The 26,595-nt window shown below is 40.1% G+C and overlaps 1 protein-coding gene across 3 annotated transcripts in view; it reads left to right on the top strand.

The window, feature by feature from the left end:
- The window catches only part of LOC117233040 (small conductance calcium-activated potassium channel protein), a 235,997-nt gene that overhangs the window by 65,785 nt on the left and 143,617 nt on the right, over positions 1 to 26,595 (top strand). For all 3 annotated transcript variants that reach the window (XM_033492920.1, XM_033492919.1, XM_033492921.1), the window contains exons 2-3: positions 2,961 to 3,460; positions 12,112 to 12,382. In XM_033492920.1, the coding sequence (XP_033348811.1) occupies positions 3,003 to 3,460; positions 12,112 to 12,382 (729 nt within the window). In that variant the 5' untranslated portion in view covers positions 2,961 to 3,002. The remainder of the gene's footprint in view (positions 1 to 2,960; positions 3,461 to 12,111; positions 12,383 to 26,595) is intronic.

The following is a 26,595-nucleotide window of genomic DNA, read 5'->3' as shown; positions in this document are numbered from 1 at the left end:
ATTTTCAGAGCGCTCGATAAAACGTAGGAAACGAACGAGCCGAATGTAAAACTTCGATTACCAGGATAATGCCAGGAAGTTTTGATATTCAAATTTGGGATAGATTTAGGAAACATGGGAGAGTCAATCATGATTTACTGCAAAGACCTAAGGAAAGGAAATGTTTATTTATTTGTGTGATTGATAAAAAGAATGCTAGTGCTACGAATATATAATTATTTTTGAAGGTGAAATACCATACACCAGTGAAATAGTACGGTAGTAGTAGTTAATGTAAATTAATTATGTCGCAAAAACAAAGGCGAACAAAGGATACATAGTAAATTCTTGACGTACGTCCGGTTCTATTGTACGATGGAATTATACATGGTGTTATTAGCGAAATTTTAGTTGTTACCGCCTAATTGTCAGAGATAATAGATTTTCTTGTGTAACTGCATCTTTGCTAATACAGTCAAAGTGAAATTCTACATGTGAATTTTGTTACAAGCTAGCTGATTGTCTTATTCAATATAAAATCGTAGAAGCTATTTATACAAGTCTGTAACTTATAATTTGTAATTTTTCGATTCATTAATATTAAATATTAATCGGTAAATTACGATGTAAGAAGATTTTGATATTAGAACTAGTCCTGTAAGTATCCATCGCAGACTCTACAAGCGCCACTCGTCGATGTGAAAGAATTCGTTAGAAAGGAGAAAAATGTAATTTTCGTTAGTATTCACGGCAAAGAGGAAATAAAAAGAGGTCAAAGATCGTTCAAGTCCCATTTTCCTCGATTCTATCACGTTCGAATTTGCGTGCGGTCAGCAATCGGCATCCGTACAAATTGCACCAGCCTCGCATCTCTCGTCAGCCATTGCGAAATGGCTCGGAGTTTTTCAGACTGGCAAACGAAAAAGACCGACTAGCTGCTCTGTTCATCCATTATTCCTCATTTACGTCCGCGAATTGAAGGTAAGGGCGAATTTCATTTCCATGATTCACCCGGTGCACGATATACGTTGACGATCACATTTACTCTATCCTCATCGAGCCCGCCTCTTTCCTGCCTGTGCTATTTTGTATTTCAACTATGAAGCCAAGAATGATAGACAAGCAAGTATATTTGGAAATTACTCTACTATATTCTAAGATTGAAATGTCTTACGAATATATAGCGTTTTCATTGTTTCTGGCCATATTGTAGGAACGTAATCAACAAGTAAAAATAAGAATATTATAAATTATATAAAGTTTTGTTGGTAACATTTTAGTATAAATTTATATAAAGAACCCAAAGTTATATGTTGTTAATAATAATATATTCTTCTTGCACAACAAAAACAAATATATTAATAAAACAAGTGAATTTGAATAAGTAAATGTTTCAGATCACAAGTCAGCTAATTATTGCGTTGCATATAAAAAGAAAAGTATAAGAAAAACAGTGCGGCTGTGATTGGAAATTTTTAGCTGGTAGTACGTAGGCAAATATTGAACGCAGCTTGAAATACGAGCGTAGCAACAGATTCTGTATTATAGGATACTAGAGATTGATCGTGTTTACTTTACCTATAATGCAACTAATCGCGATCGTGCAAAATAAGATCGCTTCGAATGCTTACATTCTCACTTCTGAATATGAAATGCTGATACAAGCTTGATATCGATATACATAGTATGAAATTTATTATACCTACAAATTTATTGAGGATTTTACTGAATATTAGCAATTGCGTCATTAATCCTTTGCATTACTTCTCCATGCGGAGGTAGTATCGATTGTATCGTGTTATCATGAAAATGGAAATAAAATATACACAGTTAATATTTAATATTTTCATTTCAAGGAACGTTTAATATTTGTTCGTAATTTGGTTGAAATAAAACCAAACGTCATATGACATTTTTTGTAGACTGCATTTTGGAATTTCCGAGAAGATTGAAAATACTTCGGATGTCTATTAGTAATAAAGTTTTTCCTATAAAATTTTTTGCAGATTATATCTTGCAACCTAATAAAATACGAAAATTGAAAACGCTGGATATAAATAATAGAATTTTCGAAACGTGACTTGTTCGGCATCGTAATTCTGTTGGTCTGGTTTCTTTGGAGTTTGGAATTTAAATTGCCATATTTAAGGAGAAATCTCGTGGAAAATCGCGCTGAGCCTCGGTCAGGCTTGTGTATTTTAGCGGATACGTGAGGAAACTGCACGACGAAGGCATGACAGGCGGTAAATCTGCAAACGAGTAAACGAGGGAACGAAAACGATAAGTTTCGTGACGAGGCGGCAATCTGGTGGAGTCAAGGACCGTACGTTTGAAGCCAACGACACGTTCAATCGGTTGTCGATATTCGAAAGTTTAGAGCGTGTCTCTACACACGGGCATGTTAGAAGTCAATATTCACGCGTGCATCGGAAACTCAGTAACATTGATTCTTGGATTTCATGGAATTGCCGGGATTCGAGGAACATCGGGTTACGTTAGATTTGCAGACGGAAGTTGAACGAAGAAAAGTTCGCTTTTAACGGACAGCAAATCGATTGAAAGAAAGACGAACGAGCAATTGAATCAGCTCCATTATGTATGTGGTGCATGCAATATATGAATTCATCACGTAATTTCACTATTTTATCATCGATGAATCTTTCAAATCCTCAAAAACACATCGTCGTAAAAATTACTATGAAAAATTGTTATACGAGTCGATCGTTAACACTAGAAATATTAAACCAATCAAAACGACTGGTATCAAACCTTTTGTATTCGCAATTACTACACACGCATATCCCCATTCATCTTCGTTATATCGCTTTAAAAATCAAGCAGTATATAGTCTAATTAAGTATGCGTAACATATTTATGTACACGTTATCGATCGGTAGTTGTAGTATTAGAATCGTATTTCATGCTTTTCCGAAATACTAGTTATTTTATCGTGAAAGTAACATTCCATGTTTATGTTACAGGAAATGGCCACGTGACGCGACAGAAAAGAACCTGGCCGCAAGATGAACACAAACGGCAATGTCGGCTCTCAGGAGGGTGGGAACGGTACCGATTACGGCTCGAGCGAGGAGACGGCAGCCCTGCTTAGCAGGGCGCCACCCCCGCCGGTCGTTGTTGCCGCGGCGTCTCAGGGCAAGCCGGTGCTCACGCGACAGGATCGAGCAACCTTTCTGGTTGCCTCGCCACAGTTGTCCGTCTCGGGGCTCGGCGGCTCCGAGGAGAGCGGCACCACCGAGGATCCGGCTACGAGATCGGTACCGGACATCGAGCTGCACTGTAGGCTAGACGGCGAGACTCAGTCACAATTACAGCCGCCACAGCCTCAACCGCAAGTGCAGCAAACGATCATGCCTACCGGTTACAGGACCAGGCAATCTTCCCACCAACACAGGTGTCGCTGCGATCGTAGGGACTCGTTGGCTCCTTCGTCGGCGCTGCATCTGGCCAGAAGTGTGTCTAGGTAAGTCGTGTTCTTTAGCATTTACACTGGATCACCATTTAACTGAACCTGTCAAGAGATACAGTGGCTACAGAAAGTATTTGCAAAGGTTGGTTTCTAATGAAATGTTTTTTTATCAAGTTTTACGTTTCACTTTTATACAATTCTTGTAGACGCATGAAGATACTACCAAACCATACAAGATTTAATATACTTGGATCCAATTAATTAGTACGTTGATTTCCTGGGATACAATGGTGGATACAATGGCATTTTGTAGCCACAGTAAGCTCATTATACTCATTTGTGAAAATATTCGAGCAGTTATCATACAAAGTAATTGTTGATTATAACATAATTCTGTATGATTGCGCAGAGGTAATAAGCGCTATGCTGTTTCTGTTGATTATATCGGTTGATATATAATATATATAATTTATATTATACAGGGTGGTTGGTAACTGGTGGTACAAGCGGAAAGGGGGTGATTCTACGCGAAAAAAGAAGTCGAAAATATAGAACAAAATGTTTTTTAATTCTTTTTTTTTAATTTTTTAAAAATCTACAGTGAGGTCCGTTATAACGAGACGTGATAAAGTGCACGCGTACCGAGCGAAAATTCAAAGTCGATTTTCTCGAAAACAAAACCTCAAACGAAAAATTTTTATTGTATATTTTCGACTTCTTTTTTCGCGTAGAATCAGCCCCTTTCCGTTTGTACCACCAGTTACCAACCACCCTGTATATAAATTTTTAATAGGTAATATTTTAACCAATATAATATTTTCCGTGTTTGGATAATCGAAGCACGTAAGCCAAATTGTTCGCTCCCCTATGTATTAACCATGATTAATTTCACACATTTTAGAACGATTCGCTTCTAATTAGTCACACGTTCCAGCCCTCATCCGTTACGTCGCGTGCATCACCGAATCGACGATTACCACGTGAATCCCCAATTTAACGTAATTACGAAACAGCGGGAATATTCGGAATATCGTCGCAAGAAAGTTTCAGTTTATATAACTAAGGAAGTTTAGAAGTTCCGCTTACAACCCGACGCACGTTGAAGAAGGGTTGCAATGGAACTGAAGATAATCCCTGGAACGTTATGGTCTGTAACATTTTAGAACTTAACGCTTCTGATCATCTAGGTTACGAAATGAAACCTATTCTGTACCGTTTATCAGATCTCTCCACGACATTTCAGTTTCTAAGTTTCCTTCGTACACCACTGAATTCATACGATTCATAACAAAGATCGGTATCAATGAGAGACGGTGCTATTTTGTTAGAAAATTTAGTTGTATGGCAGATCGTCCTCTTTTGTGTTCAACAGGGCAGTTGAACGCCATACTTCCAAAAAGGGTTTCGCTCACGTAGGTTTCCGGTGCAAAGTGTTAAGCTCCGACCTCGTTTCGAAATCCTCCGTGATCTAGCAGCCCCTATTCCCGGCATGGTTTGCCATTTCCTATTTCCAAATTTGTGCCAACCCCTATTTCCTTATATGTACTTCGTAAGGCAATACCACGCCAGTGCTGCAATACAGGAAGGAACTATATTTCAGGATATTGTGCGTGTAACCGGAGATATTACACGAGCTATATCGGGTATTCTAGGAAATTTACGCTCGTAACTAACCGAGTCAGATTGTTTTTGTATAAACTGTAACTGTGATATACCGTATGCAGAAATTCTCGTATAACTTGGAGTTCGAATAGCGATTTTATAGACGGCAAAGGAAAATTCGACGAACGAACTAAGTCATCTACTGTATTGAAGAAATGAAGCGACATATACAAAGATAGGATATGTTTCAACAAAGAAATCGTGATATTCGTAAGATCGACAAATCGAGTGACGAAAAAATTCTTCTTTGTTGAATAAGTTAATTAACACATTTCGTCTATTTTTCCAACGAACTTCGACACTGATTCTTTGATATGATTTAGATTTGAAACAATCGAAGAGATCCGATTCTTCCTCAACCTAATTGTCCCTGTTAAGGAAATTCGAGGATTTGGGAATACAAATTATTGACTATATTTCCCACACAACAGTTATACATCTATATTACTCTCTGAAGAACGTCTTGCACGCACGCTGGTCGCCAATCGACTATCCTAGATTCTTCTAACATCTGGCAACAGTCTTTTGTCTCCACTAAGACCTTGACGCCCTCTAACCCTTACACACACACTCTCATGTACAGTGTAAATGTATCACTTCCCTAACAGTCCCACTTATAATTAGAAGATTTTTCATCAAATTAACTATGTGTTTTATTTATCCGATATATCAACTGTGATAGCATTTGGGCCTCAACTGTGATTAACGTTTCCCACACAATGGAAAGGATGCATAAAGCGTAGCTAAGATAGTAAAGTAACAGTCTGACCTAAGTGGTCAGTCTATTCGAAGAGCAGCGCGAGCTAACACCGCTTAATCACCAAATGATTTACGATCGGTGATAATCCTGCTCGTTGGCTGAGTCGTTCCAAGCCGATGTATCAGAACGGAGTCGTCGATGTACACGAAATACCTCGTGCTCTATTTCGAGGCAGATTCCTGTGATATACTCGTATCCTACGTAGGCCATCCTACGTATTCGATCGGCTCAAACTCTATTTACAGCGTCGTATCTTTCGAATCCCTCTCATTCGTTCGCTCGTATTATTTTCCGCTTCTCTGTCAGAAAACTGCAATGTTTCCTTTTATCTTCGAACGATAAGAAAACATTCGAACGCGCAGAGTTCGGGGAAACGATCAACCATACAGCATCGATACGACGCCATTTCGTTGATTTCTTGTACGGCCACACGAAATGTTTCTTTGAGGATTTCTCGAGCGTAAAATTTGTCGGCAGCTCTTACATCTTTGTGATATAACGTGAGATAAAGTACGTGATATATTTGGAAAGGAAGAAATTGTAAAAGGATTTTGAGAGGAATCTCTAGGAAGAAGCGTATCCTATTATAGAAATTTTAGTGATTTCCGTATTTGATTTGAAATACAACCGGATCAATGTAAGCTTCCGTCTAAAGATAGTAACGCTGTTATTATATTTGTCTCGAAATTGAGAGACGCCGGAAAGCATTAAGTTGGAAAATAATTCGGCAAATGGTATTCTTCTGTACGAACTATCTTTATCATTTTCATGTCTAAAATCACATGTTATAACTACCGCTAATTTTTTAACACTCTGTATAAGATGCCACACTATTATAAATTTCATTAAAAAATGTACGTAATTCGAAGTTTATAATTCACGCAAAATATTACGGTTCGAATGTAAATTAAAGATGTCCTAATAACTTTTGTGTAAGATATAAACAAAACCCAGATTCTTGAAATGTCATCACAGATATATTCGCGTTTACCGAAACAACAATTCCCTGGCAGGCGTTTAAGAAGATGGCCAATTGGAGGAATTTATCTGTTCCACCCCTGAGGAAAGTGCGAAAATTGGCCCTCTTATGCTAGGCCAGCAATCAGGCTGAAATCGTGGGCAAGATGAAAGCAGCCTAACCTTGGTAAAATGTTTCGTCAGTATTTTCTCATTCTCCACGATTAGCACTCACGCGGAAAACAGTCCACCATTTCTTTCCGTCTGCGACTAGAACATCTTGCGGACCAAACGACCTCGCGCGAACTTCCACCTCTGAAACCTTTCTTACGAGGTCAAAGATCGAATCCTGAGAGGTCAGAAGCCTGGATTCTTAGGAACAACGAACTTCTCCTATTTTAAGAGTCCAGAGAATAGGATTGCATTTTTGGACTATCGAAAATCGTCACCGTCTCTTCAACGATGCTGTTATTCTTTGTATATCTATTAAAATTCCATGCTGTTTGCGTTGTTGAAAGGATATAAAAAAGAGATTGATCCCTGTTTTCGAAGGGAAATTCTAAATACGATATCGCTATTCTGTCCTGATAGTCTGTATCCTGATGGGAACTGTTGCGGGTGGGAGCTAGGAGCGGAATCAATTTTGACTGGGAAATGGATTCGTTTTCGAGACGAGAAATTGTAGAATAACTTCCTTCGGCGAGGAAGTTGCGAACGCTGTCTCTTTTTGACGGACGTTTCAAATTCAAAGTACAGGAGATTATTCAGAAACTAGAAGGTTAAACTCGTTCGGATCACAATTTTTTTCGTTTTGATGGTTTTCATACAAAGGTAAACTGAAACAAAATAAATGTTCTGTCGGTATCGAGGCGACAGGAACTTGCAGCAGAGGAACTTTGAGAAACAGCTTGACATTTCTTTAAAATGTGAAACTTCTTGCTGAAACATTTTGGCAACGGTTTGACAAGTACTTTTTATATTCGTAACAAGTCACATTCTTCTTTCCTCGTACTTCAAAAGCAACATATTTTCGACACACAACCTCGAATTTCTCGAGAAATCCAATACTATGAAAGGACATTAGCTGTCACTAATCTATTGTCTGGCAGTCTATTATGTATAATACTAATTGTCTTGTTCTCATCCATCTACCTGCTGACGCGGCTGTATTCGGTCTAAATTAAGAGCTTCGCAAAGTACATACTTTTCCAAAGGAATGAAACTTTGCACATGGCACATGAAACATGACACAACGGACGTCGATAAATTAATCCCATTTAATGGAGTCTCTAGATATTCAGGTGGTACACGGGCATTATTCCCAGCGATGCACGAAGTTGTAGGAAGGAATGGCATGCTAAAGATTTATGGGAAGGGTGTCTGGAAAGGGATCAGTCGAAACGCGGAAGACTAGGACGGGCATGGAATTTTCATTGAGATAACATATGGGCTCGAATATAATATCTAAATGGAGCTGGGCGAAGGCTTTGGAATAGCGTTGGTCGGGCAGCGGATATACCTGGCTCTTCGTGGATCTCGTGAAATTCTTCGAACGATACTTTTCCTTAGACCGCCGAGACGTTGAAATAAATTGCTTCACACCTTTGTGTTTGTTGTATGATATTTTTAAAATGTCTAGAAGCGATGAAAAGACACACGTTTAGCTCGAAAACTACATAAAATGGCGAGTGTAGTAACACGGGACTTACGGGGCGACAATGTACTGAATTTTAAAATCGTTTCCCTGTAAGAAGCAGGAAATGCCAGTTATATTCTTCTGTTGTCGTTTCCAATTTGAATCGTGTGATTTCATTTAATCGACGTTACCTCACGAGGAAAATTGGAATCAACGGGCGTCATAATGACAGGTTATTAGGTTCGAAGAATACAGAAGCAACGAAACCTCAGGCTTTCTCTCTAATTAGGGCTACTGTTAACGATATTTCAAGATGACGGTTTCTCTTAGCGTCGACAACGTTCGAACTAGAGAACACTCACAATCAGCTCACAAAGACGGTGGGATAGAGAGGGCTCCTCTGTCTTCACAATGCTCGAGAGCACATTTTGCGGGCAAAATCGAATTAGTTACTCCCGTCGAGAATCACCTTGGCTCCCTTTTCTTCGCTTTTATTACCTCGGCTCTTGTTATTACATGGCGCTTGTACAGTTTTGTTCCTTGTCAGAAAGAAATTAGGGTAACTTGATATGTTTTTAATTGCATATAAAAAGACTCTTCAGGTGAAATTGTCACACTAACGTCGTACATTTAAAAACCACGAGTAGTCTCCTTCTAAATTAGATTATAGAAGGTTATTCTCTATGCAGATACAAACGAACGTCCATACTATAACATGGGAGAATTAATTCTAATTACCACACTGCTACTGATTAGATAACTCTGGCGACACAGTATCCGTGTTTGCTAATTTTCTTAGTGTATTAGTACTACTACTTACGAGATATTTACAGAGTGTACAGAGGTAAATATTACATTCAATTAATTTGAAGCTATTCGGTTTGCTCGATATCTCGCGAAACATCCAACTTTTTATATTATCCGCTGAGAATAAACGATCCTCACAACGTTCGCGAGTACCAACTAGTTAAAATATATGAAATTTGATCTTTATCAAAATTGGGGGATTATTGATCGAATGGACCGTTTTACCGATCGTGGATGGTGTTGAATGATTCGTACGTACACTCGCGTTCATGTGTATCTATCGGAATATATATCGTCCTACTATCTTCAAAATTTTTAAATTTCACCGCACGCCATAATATTAAAATATAGGAAGCGTCACGATATTACTTGCCTTGTTAGTTGTGCCTTTGTTCTTTGGAAATTCGACAACTTAAAGACAATATTTAAGATACTTATAACTTTGTACTTAACAGATTGTTTTCATTTTTGACTATGTCATGTTAAAGTAATATTTCAATACTTTATATTACCATGAGATAACATTAAAAATTAACAGAATGAAAAAATTAAGAAGAAAATAGCAAAAATGAACTGATTATGTTTTTTTCGTTTAATCTTCGTATTCAGATCGATCTTGTCGAGGATTTTTAAACGCTCGTGTTTTACTTCGGTAAGCAATTCAGCTTTTAATAATAACAATTAATCCGTCTGTATCATAAATCATGTAATCGAACTCCTTAACAGAATATAGTGCAATAATCGCGTATAAGTTCTCGATATAAACGTGGTATTGTGTCGATCCCAATGCTTCGCCGATACTGGACTACTGCGTGTTCTGCGTCTCTGTACCATTGCTCAAATTTGCACACATACGTACATACATGTATATAATATATTGTATATATGTGTATAATATATACCAAGCATTGCAAGCAATAGTTCTATTGACATTTGCGTGTTTACCAATTGCATAAGATAATTAACACCCAATACCAATTGACAACGTCGTCTCCTGTTCATCGAATGAAATTTCATTAATGCTCTTGTGTTTGAACGATCGACGTGTTTGCGATAATATTATAACGTTCCCAGGATGATTATACCGCAATATTATACTGGAATTCGTAATCAAACCGAAAGCAGTTTTATTGGTGCGTAAAAAGAACAAGTTATGGTGATTTTAAATGAGAGCTGATAATGAAATACGTGTGTGCCTTTTATTTTAGTACAGAAAACTTTAGATTTGAGTTCAAGTGATCTATATATTCCTTGATATCTCTTGTTTGAATCATTTTTGGAGGTATTATTATTACTTTTTTTATCCAAGTATCTTAGTTGTTCGTATAGCATAAATATTTTGTTATATTTTACAAAAATGTACACAATGCACATAGTATGTAAAAATGTGAAAAATATTCGAATTCAAATACCAGGTACAATATTTGCTAGGCGAAATAATACTCTACCTAAATTTCATTTCTCTGGTTATGCTTGTGAAAATTTAAATCTGCATACGCATTTGTATTCTAGTTATATCATTGGTTTCGGAGCTTAACACGAAACATAAATTAATTTTGAAGCTCCATAAAGGTGTGATTCTAGTAGTGAACGCGTAAATATTTCGCTACTGGCAAATAAAATTTTAATTTTGCTAAAAGGACACCGAATTAATTTACATACATAATAGAATAAATCTAATTTAACGAGCAGGTTAAATAAATTTTGAGATTTCGATTCGTGCGTTAAAGTGCCCGATTTATTATAATGGATAGAAACTGAGAGAGCTATCTGAGGAGAATTTTACAAAGAAATCATGTTTCTACCACTTTACCTTCATATTTCCCTGGGTAATATTAATAACGTTTCGTTTTCTTTCACCGAGATATTCATCATCCTTTCTTCTCAGTTTTCTCATTTCTGTGCCACCGTTAATAGAGAACTATACCAAGAAATTCTCACAAAATTAGTAGTATTAGCTCATAAAGAACAAGATTGATCCACCGAGTCTTCGCTATTCCATTGTCCACGATCTACAGCCCAAATAGAGTAAACTTCCAAACCCAACTTCAAACTTACAAACTCGATAATCCGTTGCTATCGGATTCCCAACAAATAGCTAACAATATCCATTTTTAATTAAGAGGAATCCAAACAAAACTTTCGAAAGTCTGTTAACTGTTGCGACATCTCGTTTAATTCGCAATGCAACTTCTTTATAGACATAGCAGTTCTGTGGATAAAATATTTCGTGAATCTCTCCATTACGATGCGAGATACCTTGATATATAGGTAGACTGTATTTATTTTATACAGCAAAGTACAGTATCATACCAATATATACCAAACTATAATATCTTCGAGTAATCATAAATGCGAATTTCACAGTTGGAGTTATCATAATTAACACTGTTACACTTAGTATTGTCGTAGATAACATTGCCGCGTTCAAAACTATTTAAGGCTTACGAGTATAAACCTTAGCCAAGAGGAAAATGTTCTCAACGTTTTCATAAGATTGCAGCTAGCTTCAACAGAGAACGAGATAGCAGTGCGTTCTTCCTGATAAAGCTGGCTTCAATCTTAGCAGAATGTTGGGAACTTTTTTTATTTGGATGTGCCTTATATCCGGAAGCCTCGGTATCGTACGTAACAGTATTGTCTATATCAATGCTAAGTGTACCAGTGTTGTGATAATCCGAGTCATGAAAGCCTCAAGACTCTAATCATAAAATAAAGCCGTCAATAAGCGATTTCTATGTCTCGAACTCAATTCGAATCTGAATATCTAACATGAATGTTAGCCGCGTTTCGCGAAATTTCCGTTTCATCTATCGACGATAGTCTCCTTATTTATAGAGTTAAATTCACTCTGTCAGTAACACCGATCTACCTGCATTTCAGAGAAAGCGTGAAAAGCGGGCATCACTGTTGCCCTTGCCAGGCGCCGCCACCTCCGGTTCTAGTCACAACGTCGCCGAGTGCACGCATAATACGGCAAAGCTCGCAACCGGAAGCGTCCGCGTGTTGCTGTTCCGGATGTTGTTGCCCCCTACACACCGGCACGACACCGAGTGCTGCCTCCTTGCGGCAGTTGCGCGAACCTGGCGATGGAATTGCCGGCATCGCAGCGGACTCGTTGCGGATCAATGGCGGTATTCGACAATTCCGTCAGGTAAGCACCCCAACCTCCAGTCTACGGATCAAACAAAAAGGTTCTGCAGTGCACCCACCTGCCATCATCCACCTACTTGCACGTAGACGCGCGCTCGCGCATACCACCCAAATGTGTTCACACATTGGCCGTCTCCTTGGATTGCTCGACACCCGTACCCCATTCACTTTTGTGTACGTTTATCATGCTTTCGCGTCGCGAGAGGGAAAACCTGGATGCCCATTTCTCTTGGGGATTGTTTTAAAGCAGAAAGTATTGTTGTCAGGATTTTCGCTTGGATCTGGCGAATCTGGATTATAGTCTTGGGTTTGGTTGTGAGAAAGGATGTGGATTTTGAAGATAGATTCGTGGAGGGTGGTTTTTAATACTCAAAATTATGAGGATCTTTCTTTTGTAATTTCCTGTTTTGGTAATATCGAAACATGATTATGTATTGTTTATTATTCTTACGTCTTCTATGTATTTTATTCTTCTGTATATTATTCTTATATCTTAGTATTATTTTCGTTGTATTATTTTAATTATGATTATTCGTCTAGGAGCGTTATATCAGTAAAAGTATAACTCGAAAGATCTGATTTTAAGAAACATAAATACGTATATTAATAGAAAATATAAGGAAAAGAGATTAAAATCTGTTTTTAACAGATATTTGTTAGTTTCATAATCTGAAAATTAAATAGATGGCATATCGAGCTCTTACGTTTTAAGATTTTGCCATGAGACACTCAGCATGTCTCTCTGCATTATAATATCTTATGTACTTTGCATATGCAATACAAAAGGGAACGTCATAACGTTCCTTTTTATGGTAACCTTACCTATGAAAACATAAAGTAAAATTCTCCACGTGGCATCCAGGTTCCTCTCTAGACGATCGTCCGTGATGTCGCGCGTCTTACGTGTGGCATATGTAAGAGGAGGAAAGCGAGAAACGTTCTGTTGTTAGGCGTCGCTGTGTCGTTGTCTATGCTGCTTGTATCGTTGATGATTCGTCCGATCGGTGTACCAAGGCATATCCAGAGCACGTGTCGTATTTGCGTATGCCACTCAGCTCCGCGTGCACCTACTTTGGTTGTCGTTCTTGTTTTCTTCGCGTGTCTCGATATTTCCTATTTTATGATCCTCAGGGAATCTTGGCTCCTGCTTCGCACACGTGATTAGCTACTCAAAGTATATACGTTTTCCTTGCCAGTATTTTCTTAACTCTTGCGTTTGAGCCTTCCCCACCCCCGCCCACCCTTAGACTTGTCGACGCTACAAGAAAGAATCACGAGAATTAATTGATTATTCTTTGAGATAGCACTAGGATCGATCTTTTAGAATTGATAGTATTGTATGGTATTTATTTATTTGGGCTAGGAGTTTAGAAAAATTCGTAGGAAAACTAGTAATTTTGTCGATAATTTATTTACTCGTCGTTTTTAAGTATTCATGAAATTTTAAGAAGGAAATGTAAATATTGTAATAGGTTTGTACAAAAGGTAATTGCTTCATCTTATTTAATTTATGACTGACAGAGCCTGGGTCATTGTTATCACGAGCGCAAAATGTTTTATTCTTTAATGATAAAGCAAAGAACCAAACGAAAAGGGCTTTTAGACTTGATATGATAATATGATTTATTTGAAACGAAAAATTTGCTAAGTTAAAAATAAAATATTCCAAACAAATTAAAAAATTTAAACAGAACTGATCGTAAAATTTTGCTCTCGAAAAACTACTCAGAAAGCTATTATCGAAATACCACAGACTTCTTAAAATATTTTTCAAACAAGAGCCACAGAATTATTTACGAATACATTCATCCGAAAGATAGAATACATTGCGTTTAAATTTTCTTCCCTGAGAAATCCTCTTTATCGGTGAAACGGCCGTGCTGCCATCTAACAGAGGGTTGAAACATCTAATGTAGAGCACCCCTAAGCAACAAAAGCTCGATACCGACGGACATGGAAGGAAAGGTGAGAGCCGACACGCGATAAGAAGCTTATCGGGGTGGCTAATGAAACGCCTGGTAACATTCCACGTCGTAGATGGCACCGTGTACAAGGAATGGCACTCGCTTCCAAAAGGATAAACACCATGGAAACACACACATGAAAGTTCGCAAAGAAGCTCTGTGAATTCGGTAGAAAACTGCCCGTGTGATCGATCGGCCGGGAATACGTAGGACAGTTGATAGGATATCCGGTGTATTATTAATGTCAATACGTTTTGAAGTAATCGATGAAATGCATAAATACACAAGGACATCATATTTTGTAATTCGATACGAGGACATTTTTACGACACGATATATTTATTTATTCCATTGATATAAAAAAGATTTATTGTGGCAATGGTAGAATTTTTATCGAATTCTGTTAAATCAAGAGTATTTGAATTAAAACAGTAGATGAGTGTGCAAAGAGTTTAATCTAGAATTTGATATTAGAGATACATATACAATGGGAGCGTTTAAATTCAGTGCTTGAGATTATGGTGTAAATCGAAATGATGTATGGCCACAGAAAATTAACTAAATTACTATACCTGAATGTGTTTATATCTGCATGGGAAATTACAAATAAACAGTCCTGTCATTATTATTATTAGATAATAATTCAAATATTATCTTCTTCCATTTTCATTGATAAAAATATTCGATATAAAATAAATCATAATAAATAAATAAATCATTTAGGATGCGTGTCTAAGCTCTCAATATATACACTAAATATATACATCAGTTGAAAGCTTGAAGTTACATATGGAAGTGTTTCATAACATTTAAGAATTTCAAAAAGTAGGCTCAGAATGTTTTTGCGTCTCGATACTTTTTAATCAAAATCTATCAAAATAGAAATAATTATTATATCGAAGTATATACCACTACATCGAAATAAAATATCTGCTGGTGTAAATAAAATAGCGCGTTTAGTATTAAATCCTCACGTAGCCAAATAGGAAACCTACGACGTGGCAAAAACGTCATCTCTGTATCTACATTCGCGGAAAGACGTACAATTCTGAAGAGCAGGCAATTTGCTTATTGCCGAGAGTCTCATTTTTGACGAGCACGAAACGAATCTCCCGTCGTCATTAAATGAGATCCAGTGCGCAAAAACTAAAAAAAAAAACCGAAAAGGGGAAAGAAGCGAGGAGAGGAAGAGAGCAGCGGGCAAGTGAGATCTCGACATTGTTAGTTTAATTATCTCTCTTCGATGTAACGAAACGTTTCGTATCGCGCGGACACTTAGGGCAACCGGGTATAGTAGAAGCAGAAGAGCGGGCTTTGTATGCGATTTTGGCCGGAAGCCAGCGGATTATAATCATGCTTCTGCATGTCGTGCGCCAAGGTTCGCGACGTACAACCGTGACACGAGAGATAATTGAGACCCTTTTTTCCTGTCATGACTAACTCTTCGCATTTTCTATTTTTTTCTTCTTTCTCTCTCTCTCTCTCTCTCTCTCTCTCTCTCACTCTCTCTCTCTCTCTCTCTCTCTTTCTGTCTCTCTCCTGTCACTTTTTCATTTTGTTGCTTTCTACATTTTTTTGATTGACGGTCGAAAAGGATTTTTCAAGAACAGTACGTTCGAGTTAATGAATCTGGACGAAGTACAGTTCGTTTTATTTTCGGGGAAAAATTGGCTGGATCTGTGGCGTGCATATAGAAGCGAAGCGTCCAGTTGATTGGGGATGAACAAGATTTATGGCATTTCAGAGCCGCATAGCATCCTATATTTGGCGCCCTTTCCTTGTAGAGGGTCGCGCTTATCGCGCTGGTACTTAGTTTTCATTTTTGTAGCCCGCGGAATTTGCTGACGCGATCGCGTCTGAATTATGGCTGATTTATTCTACTGTGCACGATGATTTTCCGTCGATCCTTAACTGTAATCGCATTTTCTTGTAAAATAGAATGCTAGATACATGTTAACCATCGTTAATACTTCAATAACAATCGACACGTTTATAAAAACATTTATTAAATTACATAACGATATTGATTAATTTGATGAAATGCGATACTTCTACGTTTAGATACTGTAAAAATGAAAACTTCCAACAAAATTGCCATTTTTTGTAGAAAATATCTCCGAACTCTGAAAGCACGTGACATATTCGAGCATTTGTTAGTAACGTATATTCACCAGAAATATGTCTAATGCTGTTATTATGTTCTTCTCATACGTAACAAAGTTATATTGTACATCAGTATGAAATCGTCAAAGTTTCGATGGAAGGGCAAAATCTGTGAAGTTTCATATCGCGCGGTGATAATGACAGCGGTAAAGTTGTAAATCTGAACTGTACACGTGTTTCTTGTCGGTCCAACTGCGTCCTGGGAAATGAAGCGGATGGAGTCTGGGACTTTAAAAGCAAGGACAGCAGTTTTTACGTTTTTATCGCGTGCAGACGATCTTAAGCACGCCTTGCTTCAGGGACTTCTTTTTCGTGTTCGCTCAAAATCTATCGGGATGCACTTAAGATGATTCCTGGCATCTCTAGTACAAATAAATTTTATCCATTTCGGAGAATGCGACAATAAGAAAGAAAAGGCTGCGAATGTTCCAGTTACATTTAGAAAAATATTTCACGTAAGAGATCTTCATCGAACTGCGCACGTTTCCAAATTTTGTCACGCTCTTCTTTTAAAATATCAAGGATGCTGTCATGAATATTTTAAAACATTAAGAAAGTTTCGCAACACGAAAGTTTGGTAAAAATGCCACGGCATAGCCAAATCTTTTGACGAAGTCATACGACCAACTCCAATTTTTCACCCTCGTAAGTTGCTACTTTGATTTCCTGTACACCCTACCATAACGACCACTACTTACACACCTCGAGATACACTTCGTTAGTAGTTCACGAGTTTTCAAGGAACTCGAACTTTGGAAAACTTTTGTAAAAACACATTTGCATCCCTTATTCTTGAACTATGGTAATTGTGTTAACATCTCGATGTTTTCTACTTGTCCAACATTCGAATTTATATATTACACGTTACTTGTTAAGAATTTTTGTATTTTTATTACTATAAGTGTACCCTTTAATTTGGTTAATCAAATATCACATACTGTATAATACACCCCTTTTATACATTTACAAGTAACCATTATTTAAGCAAGAAGATTTGAAAATAATAATATTTAATTTTATAATTAATTAACAATAATAGCAATATTTAAAAAGCTACTCGTTTCATTAGCACCAGAAAATAACACAAAAATTACAGGTACAGCATTTGCTTAAATTGACAAATTACATTCTTTCTGCAAAAATGGGTACATTCAAACAATTCCAATTGCATCAGACTCAAACGAATTTCCAATTGGATTAGATTCAACGACCGACCGGAAGAAATTGCTTGACGATTTGCTCACGCTTTCCACGGTAAATTTTCCTGAGTAACGCGACCGACTATATAACAAAAGTTCGTGGAGGCAACTTCAATCAATTGCCGAGTCCTAATCGTGCACTTTGATCCATGGATCAAATAATCCGACTATTGTTGGGCTTGATGCCTCACTGAAGATACCGTGCTCCTTTCTCTGCTCTATTTCTGCAGATAATGATTATCAGAGAGATGAACGCGATGCGATTTGCACGTGCAGAATATGTGTACGCCGACGTACTCGTATGCATGCAAAACAGTTTGGCAATCGAAATTCGCTGTGCCATTCTTCGGGAAAGTCGTCTATTAAACCTAATAATATGGCATCAAAACGATTTAACTTGAATTGATTTACGAATTTAAATGCTCGGTAATAACAGTTGGAACTTGGAGAATTAGACCGTGAAAGACGGAATAATTACACTTAAACGAATATACAAAACCTTACCTAAGCAATATCTACTAATTGGTTTCGACAATATGAAACCAGATGTACGAAACATACAAAAGAAACGCTAAAAAATCCCTGTCTCATCATATCGTAAACCGTGGCAATGAAAATCAAACACTGTCATTGTTTCGATCATTCGCGGAGAGACGCGATCGCGAGATATCACGTCAACGAGAGTTGTAAGTCCTCGTTACGATTGAACAATCGACGCCACGAACTGATCGATTCCCTTATTTCGATTATGATAATAAGGGTGGTTCAATGAAATCTCACAGAATCAACACAACTAAATTAATGTTTATTGCACAACTTATTAACTAGAAAATCTAAATGGAATAACAAAAGAAATGTGACTATGTAATGCGCGATACAAGATGTGTGTAGACTGTTTGGCTTCTCGAAACGTTCTGATTCTTTCTGGAAGGCGACCCCCACTACCTTCGGATCACGCCACCGTCTTTTACGCCAGATCAAATAACGGCCACGAATCGACGTTTCTGGAGGTCGCTCTGCTTAATGAACCATGCGCTTGCCACTACAATGTTTATTTTGCCGGGCAGCCGCGACGATCCGTCTGTGACATTATAGTGCCGCGACCGACAGTGAAGAATATGATCTATGGCAAGCCGCATGGCGTAACATCCTCCCCCCGTTGAGAGGGTACCGATCAAATTAGCGAGATGTGGTTGAAGTTCCCATCTTAGTTCGTCTCGGTGGCTAGTTGTTCGGGTTTCTCGAGATCGGGTTGAATTGGCAGTGGGACAAGCCTTTTGACGGCCCGATCCAAAACGCTCTTTGCCGTCTGAACTGTAGCTGTCCGGATGACACCATCGGCGCCTGGATGAACCTTGATAACTCGGCCCAGAGGCCAATGCATGGAGGGAACGTTGTCCTCTCTGAGGATGACGATTGTGCCTTTTTGGATGCCGTGTCCACCCTTGCTCCACTTATTGCGGTTGGTTAACTCGTTCAAATACTCCTTATGCCAGCGGTTCCAAAAATGCTGTTTAAGCTGTTGGATATGCTGCCATCTGGAGAGTCGGTTCGATGGAATGTCTCTGAAATCTCGATCACGTAAGCACATTAGTGAATCGCCAATGAGAAAATGTCCGGGAGTGAGGACTAGGAGATCGTTTGGATCGGTGGAGATAGGAGTTAGCGGGCGGGAATTGAGGACTGCTTCTATTTCTATGATAAGAGTATTCAATTGTTCAGAGGTGAGTAACTCGTTGCCGGCTACACGCCTGAGGTGGCGTTTAAATGACTTCACCGCTGCTTCCCATAGCCCACCGAAATGCGGCGAATGAGGGGGAATGAAGCGCCATTCGATTTGTTTGTCGGCTAAAAATGCGGTTACTTTTTCCTTGTGATCGTCCGATTGTAATAAATCGTGAAGCTCTCGTAATTCGTTGCTTGCTCCTCTGAAGTTGGTGCCGTTATCAGAATGGATGGTGGAGCAATAGCCTCGTCGAGCGATAAATCTGCGAAGAGCGGCGATGAAGGCTTCGCTAGTGAGATCGTCAACGAGCTCGATGTGTACCGCTTTAATTGCTAGGCATACGAAAATGGCTACGTATACTTTTATCTGACGACGGTTACGATCTCGTTTTTCCTTGATGTGGAACGGCCCGCAGTAATCGACGCCGACGTTTGTAAATGGGCGAGATTCCGTTACTCGCGCCTCCGGCAGATTACCCATCACGTATTCTACCGGCGGTGGTTGAGCGCGGCAGCAGCGGACGCAGCCTTTGATCGCCCGCCATACTTGACTTCGACCGTCAACGGGCCAGTATCTTTGTCTTACTGCGTATAACGTAGCCTGCGTTCCGGAATGCATGTGGATCTTGTGCTCGTGGTCTATGATGCGTGTTGTAACGGATGACTTAGGTAATACTATGGGATGTTTCTGGGCGAAGGTCATCGACGAATGACTGAGTCGACCCCCGACTCGCAATATTCCTTCCTGGTCTATGAACGGATTGAGTCGCGTGAGCTTACCCTTTATCGCCGCGTTTCGGTCTTTTTGGAGTGTGCGAATTTCCTCGGAGAAATGGATGTTTTGCAACAATTTTATCAGTTTATTGTGCGTTATGCGTAATTCAGTAACGGTTAGGGGTGCCGCTCGGTTCCTTTTCTGTTTCCAACGGAGGCAACGAGCTATGATTCGTATCAACTTGGGCCAGGATGAATACCTTTGCAACAAACAGTAATCGGGGGGGTTTGTGGACAGACAAATCGCCCCCTTCTGCTCCGGTACTTCAATTTGCGGTGTTAGCGCCCATGTCGGCCAATAGCCTTCCGACTGGTAGAGCCATGCAGGACCGTGCTGCCAGATGGTTGGGCGCAGAAACTCTTCGGGTGTTTGGCCGCGTGATATTAAGTCCGCGGGATTGTCGTCGGTAGGAACGTGGCGCCAATCACGGATGCTGGTTTTTGTTTGAATTTCGGAGACTCTGTTAGCGACGAATGTTTTAAGGGTGTGAGGTGATGTATTGAGCCAATGGAGGACGATAGTGGAATCGGTCCAATAGATAGTTCGAGTAATTTTGTGTGATAGGGCTTGTTGTATTGTCGACATCAGGGACGTAAGAAGGAGTGCTCCGCTCAGCTCGAGCCGAGGAATGGTCTGGCACTTGAGTGGGGCGACTTTCGATTTTGCGGTTAAAAGTTGGGTCCAAACACGGCCGTTGGTGTTAAGGGTTCGAAGATAAATACAGGCTCCGTAAGCCTTTTCGCTGGCATCGCAGAAACCATGCAGTTCAATTTCCATTGCGGACTCGATTATTGCCTTGCGTGGGAACCTGACGTTGTTTAATAAGGGTAATTGGGCATAGTACCTTTCCCACTCTGTATGTAACTCGATCGGAAGTGATTCATCCCAATCGATTTTCGACGACCATATTCGTTGAAGTAGCATCTTGGCCCGAACAATCACCGGTGCGAGCAGACCGAGCGGATCGTAAATTTTTGCAATCTCCGAGCTGATGATTCGTTTCGTGACTCGAGACGGCGTGGGTTTGACTTCGACCGAGTAAAGAATAGAGTCGTCGGATGAATTCCATAACACTCCCAGCGTCTTCAAGGTTTGCGAGTCGCCCAAAAAATGTTGGTGATTTGTTTCTTCTAAGGAGAGTCCGTGTAATAAGTCATTATCGTTTGACGCCCATTTTCGTATGTTTAAGCCGGCCAGTTGAAGTAAATTGGTGAGTTCTGTTCTGAGCGTGAGGGCTTCGTCCTTCGTTTCAGCTCCGGTGAGAGCGTCGTCGACGTAGAAATCCCGCTGCAGTACCTGTGCTGCACGTGGAAATCGATGTCCTTCGTCCTCTGCCAGTTGCTTGAGGCACCGAATAGCTAGATACGGGGCTGCGGATAAACCGAACGTTACAGTGTTAAGCTCATATGTTTCTGTTTCTCCACTCGCGCTGCGCCATAATATCCTTTGATATTTCCGATCCTCTGGTCGTACGAGGAATTGCCGATACATTTTCTCGATGTCGCCGGTGAGTACGTATTGATGAGCGCGGAATCTAATTAATATATAAAATAAATCTTCCTGTAACTTGGGTCCTGTGTGAAGTGTATCGTTTAAGGAGGTTCCGGTAGTGCTTGGTGCCGATCCGTCGAAAACTACACGGAGTTTGGTGGTTTGACTCGATGCTTTGGTCACGCCATGATGGGGTAAATAGTATCCGTTGTCGTCGGAGTGGTTGTCATTGACCTTCGTCATGTGTCCCAACGCCAGGTATTCCTGTATTACCGTTCGATATTCTGATTCGAAGCGTTTGTCGCGCTGGAATCGGCGATTGAGTGAGGCGAGTCGTTTACTCGCCAGCGTTTTAGAGGATCCGAGTGACTGAAGCTGATCGTTGAAAGGTAGAGCGACGATGTATCGTCCTTCGCTGGTGCGTCGGGTGTGGGCTTGGAAGTGTTCTTCGCATCGTCGATCTGCCTCTGAGATATGTTTAATTGAGGGTCCTTCATCGATTTCCCAAAACCGCGCGAGGTCTGCTTGTAAAGTCGTCGTGGATGTGTGAAATATGTTTGTAGCGGTTTGGGAAGTTGGACTCCCCCCGATTACCCATCCGAATCGCGTCTTTTGCAGACGCAGTCCAGGCTCGTATGGCTGCGTGAGGTTGACTTGTCCCACACACATCGACGCGAGTGTTGAACCTGAGCTTAATAGTACATCTATCGGAGCTGGTAAATGAAATCGTGGATCGGCCAATTTGAGATTTTTTGGTATCTCAAGTGTCGAACGATCGATGGGTTCGCTGGGAATTAAGGTTGATATGATTGGAATGATAAGGAACGTTAATGTCCGCGTGTATGTACCGTCAGTGGAAGTGATCGTGGCCGTGATGTGTCGCTTAGAGGTCGTTGTCAAGGTATCTAGAGCTCCGATCGGGACCGAACATTTGTTTTGCCTTATCCTTAACGATTTTGCTAATTCCTCGGTAATGAAGTTCATACTGGATCCGGTGTCGAGCAACGCTCGACAACGGATTGGTTGCTGTTTATCATTCAAAATATTAATCTGCGCTGTGATGACTAGATCATTGGACAGTAATTCGGATGCTATTGGTTTGATATGTTCGGTCATGAACGGAGTCGTCGATCGTCGGCGTCATTGGTTGTGTGTTCGTTTGTCACTGGGCGGTGGACTTGCAGACGCGGCTGTTCGTGGTGTTTCCGATCTGTGGTCTGTTGTGTGCCTTTTGCGACGAGTGGGTGATACGTAGGGTGGTGAAGAAGGTGTTGTGGATCGGCTATTTGATGGGGAAGATTTCGGGCTGGACGTGCTGGAACGAGACCCTGAATGGCGTTTTGTCCTATGCAGCATTGTATGATGTCGTTCTCCGCATACGCGACATGATCCTGCGAAACAATGCTTCGTTGTGTGCCCTTTCCCGAGGCAGTTGAGGCATAGTGATGCCCTTTTGACCTCCCGAATGCGTTCGCGAAGGGATTTGGTTTTGAAGGTGTCACATCTCCAAATGGGGTGTGGTCCTTGACAGGTGGGGCATGTTGGAGTAACCTGTGTCGCCGTAAGTACATGCCCTCGTGATGCGCGTTGACGGACAGGAGTAGTTTGTTCCGGTGATTCTCTTGTTTGTCTGACTGTGGTGATCGGTCTGGAGCTTCGTGCTAATCTCTCTAGAAAGTTTAGTAAATGAATGTACGGAGGCACCTCGTTATTGGGCAGCGTCATTTCCCATTGCTTTTGGATACTTAGTGGTATTTTCGAGAGGATGAGGCTGTTGAGCATAGCACTGGTATCGGGGTAGGATTCTCCTAATTTGTTCAATGCATATATGTGTTGTTTAAATGTGTGGACTAAGCGCCTTAATTCCGTTGGAGATTCCTTGGTTATCCTTGGATAATCAATTATTGCCATGCAGTGACTGAACGCTGTGTATCGTGGACATTCGAAACTTTCCTTGAGAACGGCAATAGCCTGACTGTAGTTTACATTACTAAGGGGTAACGCGTTTAAACAATCGGCTGCTTCTCCTTGCAGGGCGGACTGCAGGTAATGGAATTTCTGTATGTCAGTGAGACTAGGATTTTTATCGATTATGGAGGAAAAGGTATCATAAAACGTGTTCCATTTTTCTAAGCTTCCGTCAAAGGTAGGGAGCCGAAGATCTGGTAATTTAATGGATATCGGATTTAAACTTGCGGATGATGCACAGGTTGGAGGGTTTATGGATGTCGACGGCGAAGCTGTTTGCGCGTTCCTCAGAAGATTTTGTAGCCTTGTGTCTACCGCGACGTACTGATCCCTTATTTCGAAGCCGCGCGCTTGTTCCTCCTCGTCCAATACTTCTAATTCGAGTTGAATCGCTTCGAATTGACTCGCAACTTCGGTCAGTTGTTTCTCGTAATTCTTTAATAAGGAATTTTGCTGACTCTCAGATTGCTCGTACTCGTCCAGTCGATTCGATAAATATGTGAATCGGCCGCTACAATAGCCTCGTCTCCGACGCAGAGAGATGAGTTGGTCTTCGCTCGTCATCGTTGCCGAGGATAGGAGATGGTTGAAATAAGGAACGAGCTTACCTTACTGTCGTGCGGCGTGAGGTCGCGTGTATGTTAAGTTGTGAAATTCGTTGCGTTGATGATTGTCCAGCTGCGACGGAAGGCTGCGTGGTTGCGTTCCCTTGCCAATGGGATGTGCTTCTTCGAAGATGACGCGCCTGACGTCACTGGTTTTGATAAAGTCACGTGGCACTGTGTGGTCACTGGTAAGTGCACTCTTCACTGGCACGTGATCCGGCTCGAAGGACCAAAATGTTTCGATCATTCGCGGAGAGACGCGATCGCGAGATATCACGTCAACGAGAGTTGTAAGTCCTCGTTACGATTGAACAATCGACGCCACGAACTGATCGATTCCCTTATTTCGATTATGATAATAAGGGTGGTTCAATGAAATCTCACAGAATCAACACAACTAAATTAATGTTTATTGCACAACTTATTAACTAGAAAATCTAAATGGAATAACAAAAGAAATGTGACTATGTAATGCGCGATACAAGATGTGTGTAGACTCTTTGGCTTCTCGAAACGTTCTGATTCTTTCTGGAAGGCGACCCCCACTACCTTCGGATCACGCCACCTTCTTTTACGCCAGATCAAATAACGGCCACGAATCGACGTTTCTGGAGGTCGCTCTGCTTAATGAACCATGCGCTTGCCACTACAATGTTTATTTTGCCGGGCAGCCGCGACGATCCGTCTGTGACATTATAGTGCCGCGACCGACAGTGAAGAATATGATCTATGGCAAGCCGCATGGCGTAACAGTCATTTTCATAAAAATTTTCCAGATTACTTTTAATAAAAGTGCAAAGAGGAAATGGAATCCAAGAGGGAAAGAATCTAATGCAAATTTTTTTCGTGACTATGTTCCCTCTCTTCGCGGAATGGAGGGAAACTGCAGCACATTTTAGTTTCTAGGTAACTGGTTTCTGTTCAAGCAGTTTACGTGATTGGAATGCGTCGCTGTACAAAGGAACAAAATTTTCGACGTGTTTCCATTCGTGTAATTTGATAACAGAAAACCTGTGTTTCGTTCGTAATGGTTCGTAACTGAGAATAGTTTTTGTCACGCGTTTCGCAGGCCACGCGGTTTGGGGCGGCGGTTCTAGGACGTATGGGGGGCATGGAAAGAGTCGGATTAAAATGAACACGAGGACTCACTACCTCCGAACCACTTTATCACGGATTTAGTCTTTGATCGATATCTTCTTGTTACTTGCGCGATAGAAGTTTGTCTTTTTGTGCTCTTGTATCTCCATCGTCACGAAGACGAGTGAAATTCTCTGATACTTTCAATATCCTAAAATTTTTCTCTCGTTACTAGACAGATACTTATGCTGAGAAAATTATAATCTAAAAATCTTGTTAGTTGTCTTGAAAATCTTAGTTTTAGAATTTTTATTTCCCTTGTTTCAGTTTGAAGCATAGCTTGGTATAATGATAATCGTCAAGAGTATTATTCTTTCAGTTGTGTTTACAAAAATATAAATTTGTATAAATATCTGTGGTTTAATTATACGTATAATATGAATAATTAACAATAACCGAGATGTAACACGTAAATTTCTTTTTATAAGGAGAGAATTAGAAGCCCGAAAGTCAACAAAAATCACGCTCGTTATATTTTTCCACCGTATTGTTTTGACATGAGTTCAAGCGAACTGTTTGATGAAACTTTCTTCGAAGAAAGTTCAAGTTCTTCGATAGTTACCAAACATCGACGAAAACGTTATCAGACTATAATTTGCAGTTCTATAAGAATGAAACAATATTAATTACATTAAAATCGATGTATTTGGCAATCGAACAAAATCAATGATTCTATTCGTAATTGCATTAACAGCGAGAAGAAGAGAACTCTCAGAATTCGCGGAGACTAATTGTCACGAAGCACTTGGTCGCCTATAAATTCGTCGATTGCAACTGAATTACTATTCAGTCCAGTGAAATCAAAATATAATACGACATGTCTCGCGATGGCAGTGTCAATAATACGTTCGGCCGTGTAGCATCTCGCTTACGTGGACGACCGAGGAAATAATGAACTAGAATTGGCAATTTGCAGAGTCTCTTCGTCGAAGGTCGATATCAATTTCCCTTTCTTCTATTGAAAGCCTCTCATTAAAAGGGATCGGATGAAAACCGTTCGTGAATCAGTCGCCTACGTTCCTCTCCTTCTTCCTCTCTGTCTCCTCTATACCTTTTTTTTTTTTTACTTTTCCATTACGCGTAGTGAGAGGAAAAAAGGGATCAAATAGGTCACTCTCGGCATTTAATCGTCGACAGGAAACACTTTAATGAAAGGAACGATCACTTTCACCTTCGTTGTTATAAAA

Source organism: Bombus vosnesenskii, unplaced genomic scaffold (genome assembly GCF_011952255.1).
Source record: "Bombus vosnesenskii isolate JDL3184/JDL3185 unplaced genomic scaffold, Bvos_JDL3184-5_v1.1 scf7180000013294, whole genome shotgun sequence".
Classification (NCBI taxonomy): Eukaryota; Metazoa; Arthropoda; class Insecta; order Hymenoptera; family Apidae; genus Bombus; species Bombus vosnesenskii.
This window is presented reverse-complemented; position numbering and strand designations above follow the sequence as displayed.